The following is an 11,129-nucleotide window of genomic DNA, read 5'->3' as shown; positions in this document are numbered from 1 at the left end:
AAATTTTTTTTAAGCGTTCTTGAACAACAACATGTGTTCTGTATAACCGTATGTTGATGTTTATTTGGATAACAAATAAACATTTCATTTAATACATTATATTATGTTTCCGGATTTTCATCTGTTCTGTAAACACGATTCATGTTATCCTACTTTGAGCATATGGTTTACCCAAGCGAAAGTTCATTAAAATAATCTTTTTACAAACAAACAACTTGTCTGGTAATCTGGTTTATTTATCAAAATATAAGCTTCAAGCACGTTTCCCACGAAATTGGTTGGTTTTCAGAGATAAACATCTTGTAAACAATTCTTGGAAATAGCGAAAGCGGTGTTCTGATAAGCCTCAGTCGTACGGGCCAATGAATCGCAAGGCCGCCGTGTGCCGCTTTATAATCAGATGTAGGCGCGCGTCTGCACTAAAATCAGTTTAGTGTTTGAAATGGGAATTATCAGCATTTTGCTTTTCGCTGCGTGTTTAAGCAGCGTTAAGGGGTATGTGTTTTATAATTATGTTGATATCAAAGTAATATTTCAATATGTAATTGAATGTGATAAATTATGTTAATTGTAAGTTTGGGACAAACGTAATTTTGAACAATTTCGGTTCTTTTTCAATTTAGCATGTAAAATAAATCATTAGACTGACGCAGTATTCCAATCCAAATGTAATACATATAACTTGGAATGGTTTTACTTTGCTTCTTAAGTTCACTGCTTATCAGGATTATATTAAATGTCAGCAGTTTTATTCGGTGCATTCATTAGAATGATTAATTATTTAAGACTAGTAGATGGTAAAAATGCAAAACAACCCTGCGGCTCTAATACAGAGTTCAAAAGAACTTTGAAAATCTCGGAAAACCATGTGCATTTTACTAAATATTAGCAGACAAGAGAAAGATGCAGCAAACACATAGTGGATCATGTTGTGTCACTTTTTTCACATAGTGTAATAAATGTAAAACGTTGTTACTGCCATGCCTTGGTTCCAAAACGTATTATTTGCATTCGTACTTTTACAGTTGGAAATCTTAATTATTTTTCCTACAATAAAAACGATAAGATTTGAGATACATGAGTAGATGGTGTCTGTTCATTTTAGGAACTACCAATATGTCCTGGCACCAAACGTGATCCGACTTGAAAACGAGGAGACCCTGCTTGTTGGCATTCTTGGCAATGGTGCGAATCAGAAAGTAACGGTATGTAGTTAAATATTACGGTTTACAATTCATCATATAATAATTATTACAGTTTGATATTATTTGAGCACACTGCTGAACATAAAATTTGATAAATACATTGTCATTACATGATTTATACAGGTAAAACAGTACACATTTCAAACATGGAATACGTCCGTTAATGACACGGATACGATGGTAGTTTTAACGACCCTCTTATCCACGTCAAAGTGGCCCCCATCGATTCCGATATCCGATATGTGTGTGTAAGACTGTTTCGTTTTATTATGTATTGAAATTTCTGTATCTTTTGAAACAATACAATTCCAATATCCGATACACACTTCCAAAATGGTCAATCATTTAAAAAATAGTCTTAAATAGTATTCTGTCAACGATCTTGGCCACATGATAAGCGCTAAAACTAGTGTAATTCTTAACACACGGAAACAATTAATTGGATCAATGTATTTCCCAAATTAGGGATGTCTTGTATATTTATTTCTATCCTTAGAATACTTCTTACAGAAATTCCTTTAAGCAAACAGCGCAAACCCAGATGAGACGTCGCATCATCTCATCTGGGTCTACGCCGTTTGCTAAGGCCTTTTTTTCCAGACCCTAGGCATAAATGGGTTAAAGTCGTTTTATTGTTTCATACACAGCGCAATCAACTTCATCAAAACCTATATAATATAGACTAGTGGAATACATGAAAATAAATTGTATTTAATACAATTTATAATCTTGTCTCATCGAAAATGATACAGAATTTACACTGAAACAACAGCATTTTATTTAAACAGTTTATTTCATCAATTTAACACAGATTTGTTATTATGCGTTGAGCTTATCAGCACTTATTGATATCACGGCAGTTACAAATTTGAACAATTTATCAAAAACTTTAATGAAATTTATACAGCATGTCTGTATGTGCGAATAATTAGTCCAAACGCGTTGTAATTTAATTTCAAATTTCATTTTGTTTTTATTTTTTAATCGCTAATAACCTTTTATTAGCGATAGTGACAATTTTCGCTAAATAAAGGTAGTCTTAAACTCATTAAATAAAATATTATAATCATGCCGGATCCTTCTTTTTAACATATTGTATGATTTTTACTCCGCGAACAGTTTGCAAATGTGTTTCTGTCTAATCGTCTTTCATCCAAAGATATACGCAGTTAATGACACTTGAAATTTTGTTTATAACAGGCATGCCAAGTGTGCTGATTACATAATCGGCATCTTAATCTTAAGCCAGATGTAAGCGAAATAGGCAGTGCTTTTTCAGGATGCAAATTTATTTCTTCCAACGTATCGGGCCGTTTTTGATAACGGAGTAATGATAAATTGCGTTGTAAGGTCGGAGACGTATTGCAAGGAAGTAATGGTGAGGCTTAAACATTCAAAACATTACATATTTTTAGGTATACTTTGAATATCTGGACAGGAAGATCTCCGAAAAAACAACAACGATAAAAGATGCAGGCAAGATTTCTTGTGAACGTTATGTCTTAGTTTATTTTGCTAAACAACTTTTAAAATAAAATTAAGTCTTTTTTATTTATACTTTCAATGATTGTTGAGCTTCAATGCATTTATTTATGTACCGGTACATGTCTTCCACATGAAATGTCTTTATGAAAGAAAAATAAATCCAGGTAACCTATATATCTGTGTTAACTTAAAGCACATCCTGTCGAGGTCATGGTCAAGGTCACCGCAGATGACCTCTTCAAAGACATCGACGCCAGTCCAAAATTCAGAGAAAGACCTAAATTTATCAAATTGGTATGCAATGGACCAAATGGGATTCAGACCCGGGATATTGCTCTTAGTTTCACATCCGGTTATCTGATCGTACAGACGGACAAACCTCTGTACAATCCTGCTCAGCCAGGTATGTAGGCTTGTTAGGCATGATTATCTGTTTTTAGATATTCAAGCATGAAGAGCGCTCTAAAACAGAAGATGTAATTTTAGGCCAACATCAGAATCTTTCCAATATAAATCTTAAATTTAGTTAAATATTAACACGATTGTTTTTGTTTTGCCTCTAAAAAATTATTCTGAATTGCCATTATTTCACTTATTACCACTATACATTCTATGAATCTTACATCCGTATGATTTTGTTGGCGTAAATAATATGTCGTATTATGAATGTTAACTTCCGAAAACTGTTGTAGATGTGTATGCTTTATTGTGCAGTATATGTTCGAGTTCTCGCAATGGACGAATCTATGAGGCCAATCAAGGACAAGCAATTGGCAATAGAATTGATAGTAAGTAATTCTGCATTTCATCGGTGCATTAAATGTCGGGTACACAAGACACGCTTCCACCAATTGAAATCAATTGAGTTACATTATGATATGTATAATTCGACACTTGACGTATAAAATATATTATTTTAATATATGTAGCAATAGTACATTTTAATTAACATATGATCATAATGCTTATTGTTTTAACCATAAGGTAGTGGGTTTGATAAGGCACTGTAGTTAGTAGTGGCCAGTAGAGCTCGGTTGGTCCTTGTCGACTAAGGTACTCCTCAGAAGTAACTCGGTTCCTTTTAAGTATACTACAACGTACCTTGGGTCGGAAAATATACTTAAAGTACCCCGGAGTGTGCGTGCTTTTAAGCGTATTTTTTGTAACCGATGTCCATTGCAATATACTTAAGAGTACCCGGAGATACTTTTAAGTAGTCGACAACGAAAGTCAGAAGTGATAGGTATTGGTGTTTACCTGTGTAGTATAACTGTGGTGTGCTTGATTAAATGTAGTTATTTTAATTCAAACTTTGGGATCAGGGGCAAATGAACAACAAGTATTAACTAAGGGGCTATAACTTTGTGGAATATATTGAATATCGGAATAACAGTGACCGAATATTAACCTTTATGATACTTATGATGTAGCATATTAGTGGATACGTACGAATTAAAACAAAAAATATTTACCAATGAGGACATTGAAGAATATTTTTTTTTATAGTCTGCGATAGCGATAATACACACTGAACACGTTTACAAAATACTTATGTAACTCTTTACTTAAGCATACCGTATGACAAAAAGAAGTTATATTGGAAATTATTAAGCTTATGCAATATATATTATACGTTTTTAAGAGATATGTTTCAAATTATCATTGAATCTGTTATTGGACCTTTTAACTGAACATTGTAGAGCCCCACAAATATGACTGTAGGCAGGGTGAACTTTGAACCTGGTAAAAGTCAACATGGCTTCTACAAAGGAGAGTTTGAGCTTCCACCGTTTCCGGATTTTGGGACATGGACGATCAAAGCTAAACTTGGAGGAAAGGTATGATTTAGATTCGTATCAGCTGTAGAAACTCACAATGATTACGGAACGTTGTTTATTTCAACCTTTGCATGTTATTACCATTGACATTGTACTTGTCGGGCAGTATTATGTTATGTTATGTACAAAGTGTTGCACTTGTTTAAATCTCTTTTCAAGCATCAATTAATATAAACCACATTGAAATATCTTAGTGCTAATGGCATATATACATAGCGTCGCGCTTTGTGTATACTTGGTGAACTTTGAGGCTGGTAAATGAAACAACACGAATCATAACAACCAAATCGTTATTTCTTGACCAAATGGAAGGCGCTTTGATCTTAACCGAGCATAAAGTGTTCGAAGTGAGATTGTGTGTGCCAAATAGTGACTTGATCTAATGTTATGAAAACTGTGTTTCTTCTCTAGAAGTCCTATTAAATTTTGATAAAATTCGACCCGAATATTTATCAGATTCCAGGTTTGAATCTGGCCAAGCGTGTTAAAAAACAAACGCGGTTAAAATATCAGAAACAACTTACCAATGTATAAAACATATTAAAAACGCAATCTTGATGCAACTTTGTGACTTGTTAATTTTCCCAAAATCTTGAACAAGTTTGTTTGGGTCATGGGTGTCTAATCACTAGTTCATCAGATCAAATCTTAGAAAAAATGTTATTATGAATGTACCTTTACTCACTCATGAGTAGACGTGAACATTATATTTTTCTTGATAATATTATATAAATATTGTTTTGTAACAAGTGTGTCTCAAAAAAGTACGACAGCAGTTCAAAGGCTAGAACAAATAATTATCACTTCTAAAGCCTTATTTATGTTTCAATCTTGATAAACTTGGTCTGAATGTTTATCTTGACAATATGTAGGACAAATTTGACCCCAGAAGGCATGTAATTCCATAAGCCCGGTCCTCATGTCACATCTAAGAATAACCTTATTACAACTATAGAAGCGTCTTAATGACTTAATGTTAAAGAACCTGGTCTTAGCCAAGTTTAAATGCGTGTTGTATGGTAAACTAAATGTCACCAGGATAAGCCTTCGACATTTGCTGTAATTTAATGTCTGGGAGCCCCGTTAATGCATCTGGCTCTCTTGTTTTGTTTTTTTATTAGGTTATTCGTATGGTGTCAACGATTACTGCAAAGTTGTATTTCGTGAAAGGTGTTTATGGAATAGAGAACAAATGCGTAGATAAAACCGTTCAAAGAAGAGTTTCTGTTAAAGAAAAGCCATATAAAAAGTCTGTATATTGCGTCGCATTAATTTAGCAGTATATATATATAAATATATATATATATATATTTATTTATTTATTTAGTTTTTTTTATTTATAGTCGGAGACGTATGCCATTGCTCCTATTGAAGTACGCGAATTTGGTAAGTTTCTTTTTGAAAACTGCTTGATTAATATTTTGCAATACTGGTCTTAATGGGATATATAGCAAGGCTAAAAGAAAATATCGAACTCATAAAGAAAGACGTCTTTAACTTTTCAAATACTGTTTTCCAAATCGGTGGCATATATGGTATTAGCACTATTTTACAATATTATTTATTATAAGTTGCAATATACAAATATCCATACAATTGCCTGATACCTTTGGTAACTTACAACGTAAAATATGATAAAGACCGACAAAGATCTCATTATTTTACTATGTGTACGATTTGAGCCAAAAGCAAAGAAGGTTCATAATTAAACTGAATTATTCTGAAAAAACATTATTCTTACGAAAACTCTTTCATTACACTTTCGAGTTTTATACTTGTTTTTTTAGTTCTTCCTACCTTTGGGGTAGATATTACAACGGATACGGAAAACAAGTACATACTGCCAAATCAGGAAAATATTGGAGTTACAGTTTCAGCCACGTAAGTGTTTGGTATCATAGTTTTCAGGTGAAAAGTTGATTAGTAAAGTAAGTCAAACAACTACATGTCGAGAGTTTTCAAGTTATTAAATGTTTGGTTTTGTGGTTCTGTATTGTTATAAGGAACGAACGGATCATAGGGGTCGATTGCTATACTGTAATCGAGACTGAACTGTTTGTGGAAAGAAACACAGCTTTGTGTTGTCCGACACGTTTATGTACTTAATACTGCTTCTTCCGTACAAGCATGTATAAGAATCCGCACCTTATAATTGATTTCCAACATACACAGATACGTTTACGGCAAGACAGTGGAAGGGATTGCAGGACTCGATATTAACATCCGGAAGAAGGGGGATGTGTCGGACCCAAAACGTGTTGTTACCATGGGAAGACAGAAGGTAGGACATCTGTGCCATCGATACAATACACATGCTATTGGTGTCTTCATATTTATTAAACATAATACTTTTACATACACAAAAGTAAACGGAGCATCTTTGCTAATGGCGGAGGGGTTTTGTGCAATATGTTGTATTTATGTACATTTGGCGAAATTAAATATTTCGAAAATTAATGGCATCTGATCAATTTTGTCACTGCGCATAGTATTGCCTTCACTATACACATGTTTTTGCATTATGCATTTAAAGCTTAGAATATAATCACTACATTGATATCATGATTTAATTCTCAAATCAATTAGAAGACCATTATTGAAAGTCAAAAAACCGTTTTCCCTAGTCATTTGATTTTATCAAAGCTGGTGCTGCGGCATGCGTGGTTATAAATGTCAGAATGCATTAAAAGCCCAGCATACTGCCAATAACTACAAATGCTATCAGTTAGACTACTGTGTTCAGTAATGGAACTAATTTTGAAATTGTTATTGGGGAGAACACAGCAGCGATTGCCTGAAGCCTAAGGGTAAAGGGGAAAAAAATGATTAGTCTGAAGCCAAATGAATTTCACCAATCAATGCGAATTATATTAATTAACATTACAATATCATTCATTATTATTCCATTATTATTCAACAAATATAAGTGAACATAGACCCAAACTGTAATAATTTGTGAAATATAAATGTGCATATGTTTAGCAGCCTACGTTTTATTCATTAATTGAAGCCGATATATTATTCATACCATTATTTGACATTGCAGAAAACGCCTGCATTCGAAATGTTGAATGAAATACAATCAAAATAAAATGTTTAGTCTTAGTTTAACTTACAAGTTTCATCAGTTGTAATTTTAATTATTTCTTGGCAATGTGATTATAAACCACGAACCTTTAACTGCACATGATTGACAACGTGTTCTACCTTTTGTTCTTTATCCATGACAAGGATCATATTGCAAAACAACGAGACACCAAACTAATTTACTTAACAAGACTCACACTTATAAAAACACAACTGAGTTTACCGCTTGGCTACGAGAAATGCAAGCATTATGGGTAAGAGCGTCTGTAAGGAGCTCCAAACCTGACACTTAACCCAGAACTATGCATAAAACATCAAAGTTTAAATAAGAACTTATATCATAGCATGACGAGTAAATGTAAATAGCTATAAAATAATATGCATTCAAATTAAATTATAAATTTAATTACCATTTAATTACTCAATTGTTTAATAGAGACAAGCGTACCAGAACCGTACCTTTCTGAAGTGATATAAATAAAATAACAAAGAGAATCAATTACATATCGTCTTAATTAAAAGCTTTAGAGACATAGCATCATAAAGTCTATCATTCAAATGATCAGCGTGTTATATAAGAAGAAGCCGCAATAAGTGAATTAAAGGCTAATTATTTAACATGGTCATGTAAATCTGTCTTAAGCCAGTAATAAATTGTTTCTATTACATACCAAACCTTATTAAATGCTATTCATTAGCTTTGTGTACATACAAATGTATGTAGCGTCTTCTTCCTTTTAGCTTCGTAATGGCAAGGCATTCTTCACGGTCGATGTAAGAAACTAGTGCAAGGTTTAGGGGGACAGTTTCCTGCGGAGGCCATGTTAGAATTGTCGTCAACTGTTTATGAGTCGGCAACAGGAAAGGAAGAGACGGGAGCAGATGACTACATAATGTTTGTAAACTGTCCTTTCAAGTTTGAATTCTCGCGTTCAAAGACTACATACCGGAAAGGCTTCACATATTACATGCAGGTAAAAATTATTTTATGATATATGGATACATGCATTAAGTGTTACACTAGCGTTTTGTCTGTTTCGTTTGCGCAGGTTTTTATGTTTTTTCTATTGTTGTGTCTTCGTAGTGTGTGTTTGTTAATAAAACTGACCTTGTGAATAATTGTGTAAATTTATTTTAAATGAAGCACGAACATCACAATGAATGTATTTATCATCAACGCTTGATTTGTAAGTGATACAAAAAATCGTCGTAAGATGAGGATAATTGAAGATTTACTGATATCAAAATAATTAGCGCGTTGTATTACCTTTCACACATCCTGGCGAATAACGTAAACAGTTAGGGTCGCCTTAATTGCTGAAAGTTTCAAATGTTGCTTCTGTATTAATAAATGTGAACAATTAAAGACCTTATTCTTCAAAACCTTGTAATTTGCCATATTGTACACATGTGAGTAAACACCGAAAACACTGATCTACCAACATACTTATATCGTCTCTTTTATTATATTTCCGTAGATTGACATGCTTCACGCAGACGGTCGACCTGCTCAAGAGATGGATTTCGTTATCGAAGTTGATGGTAAACAAACACGCAGAAAGACAAGAAAAGATGGTCAATATTTGGAAACAAATCTTCATCTATACAAAGCGGCATCATAAAGGTTTATACCGATTGTATTTTTCGAAAAGCATATCGCTGAAGCGTTTCTTTAAATTTGACCAACTTAATAAACGAACTATTACTTTAATTTATTTTAAAAACCCAAAGAAGTGCAACACTGTCTTGCTATATTTTATTTTTTATTTTTCAAAATGCTTGTTTTAAATGATAATTTTTATTAGAAAAAGATTAATACATTAAAATACCGTTGAGAACCTAATAATTTACCTGCTCTAAAATATCCATATGATTAATTTTTTGACGAAAAATAAGCGTTACAATTCGACACGATTGAATAATTTGGAGAGTTCTGTTGTTATCGTTATATTTTGTGACATTTTGTGGATTGCTTATATACAGTATAAAAAAGGTCTTTTAGTACGGATGGCTCCAAGGATAAGTGGTTTGAGCCCAGTTTTTGCATTACATTTTCTTTCTAATTTTATTCTTGTTTATACTGGAGCTATTTAGTTAAAATGTTTACATTTGTCAATTTAAAGCATTATAATGACAAACCTCGAACATGCTTAAATCTGTGCAAAGGTCCCTTTAAATCCGTTTTATACGAAGAACATCTTCTAACGTAAATTATTTTGCCTTTTATTGTCAAATTTTATAGAATACTAGATTATGGTAGACGCATTTCCTCTTCTTATTATTTCTTATTGTGCACGTGGCCTTTTGTGTAAACAATATATTGTTATATTTTCTGTTTTGCTTTCCCATGAAATTAACAATGGTTTTCTTTCACTGATCTCTTTTGCATTTTATTTCAATATGAGTAGTAGACATTTTGAACATTTTTTAATATTATTTTTTGTAAACTGGTTTTAAAAACGATCCTCAGTTTTGTTCCACTTTATCATATTGCTAGACATACACTTTTAAATTGAAATCACGAATCATTCAAAATAAACTGAACCGACAAACTGGTCCTTTTTACTGAAGGTATTTGCCCCGGGGTTTGAAAAGTTTGCAACCGAGTTGGTCCTGAAGCCGTATACTGGAGCCAGTCAAATTGTCGTCGAGAAAGTAGAACTGGTAAGTGCGACCGATAAGAGTTATAGTCGTTGACTAGAATGTTTAATGTGGGTTTAAGCTGATTCGATATGCATGTTTATGTATTTGTTTCATTTCTATACGTTCTTACACTACCTTAAAGAAACATTTTGGTCAAAAAACCTTGTGTCAATAAGCAACCAACTGAAATAAGTGTTCGAATATATGCAATTTTAAATGTCATTGTTTTATATGCTGTGTGTCTTTCAATTCTATTAGGAAGGTTCCTCATTCATTCGAGCCTACACAGACATCAAACATGGACCAAGTTGCCAAGTACACGGGTATACTAACGCTGGTAAGTATTTAATTGTTTGACAATTGTTTTATTCTCCCCATTAAACTTAAACGTTTTGTGATGGGCATTTAATTTTTACTTTTGCGCGCTCAAGTTGTAACCCTTATGGCATGTTGTGCTTTGATCTCAGCTTTATCCATTAGTTTTTATGTTAGTCATTTACTTTTGACCCGTGTCTGATTTTATGGCTATAGGACAAAAAATATTGTTTTAATGTTAGTGTACGTGTCTTAGGATACACAATTCAGTTTATATTAAACAAAATTAAAATATATTTCCACCAGGACATTTATATTGCTAACATATTGTCAATATTCTAGTCTACATATAGCGTTCTAATGCAATTTTATCTATAAAAAAATGCAAAATTAATATCTAAAAAAGTGAAGTTGTGTTTTGCAACAGCAGAAGAGAAATCTCATTAGACCATGTGGTCCAATGAGTTTGAAAAACAGTTTGATACCAAAACAAATATACTAAGAAACAAACACACAAATACACAAACACACAAAATGAATTTCAACTAGCTCGGAG

General features: G+C 32.9%; 1 protein-coding gene and 1 long non-coding RNA gene across 2 annotated transcripts; both read left to right on the top strand.

The window, feature by feature from the left end:
* The first annotated feature begins 357 nt into the window (after window positions 1-357).
* Window positions 358-9,204, top strand: LOC127848066 (complement C3-like). Its single transcript, XM_052380359.1, has 11 exons — window positions 358-495; window positions 1,106-1,205; window positions 2,621-2,681; window positions 2,884-3,093; window positions 3,405-3,478; window positions 4,391-4,528; window positions 5,872-5,914; window positions 6,316-6,409; window positions 6,701-6,809; window positions 8,357-8,589; window positions 9,094-9,204. The coding sequence occupies exons 1-10, from the start codon at window positions 443-445 to the stop codon at window positions 8,399-8,401; spliced, it is 927 nt and encodes a 308-aa protein (XP_052236319.1). The 5' UTR covers window positions 358-442; the 3' UTR covers window positions 8,402-8,589; window positions 9,094-9,204.
* Window positions 9,205-9,213: 9 nt separating this feature from the next.
* Window positions 9,214-10,599, top strand: LOC127848065 (uncharacterized). Its single transcript, XR_008034339.1, has 3 exons — window positions 9,214-9,239; window positions 10,187-10,279; window positions 10,517-10,599. It is a non-coding gene; the product is annotated as an uncharacterized LOC127848065 (long non-coding RNA).
* Window positions 10,600-11,129: the final 530 nt, after the last annotated feature.

The sequence above is a fragment of the Dreissena polymorpha genome, chromosome 10 (genome assembly GCF_020536995.1).
Source record: "Dreissena polymorpha isolate Duluth1 chromosome 10, UMN_Dpol_1.0, whole genome shotgun sequence".
NCBI lineage: Eukaryota > Metazoa > Mollusca > Bivalvia > Myida > Dreissenidae > Dreissena > Dreissena polymorpha.
This window is presented reverse-complemented; position numbering and strand designations above follow the sequence as displayed.

What these genes read in the sequence shown, in the direction of transcription:
- LOC127848066 (XM_052380359.1), top strand. Translation starts at nt 443, where the DNA reads ATGGGAATTATCAGCATTTTGCTTTTCGCTGCGTGTTTAAGCAGCGTT. An exon ending in AACAACGATAAAAGATGCAG is followed by an intron (nt 2,682 to 2,883) that starts GCAAGATTTCTT and finishes GTTAACTTAAAG; the next exon opens with CACATCCTGTCGAGGTCATG. An exon ending in TATTGAAGTACGCGAATTTG is followed by an intron (nt 5,915 to 6,315) that starts GTAAGTTTCTTT and finishes TTGTTTTTTTAG; the next exon opens with TTCTTCCTACCTTTGGGGTA.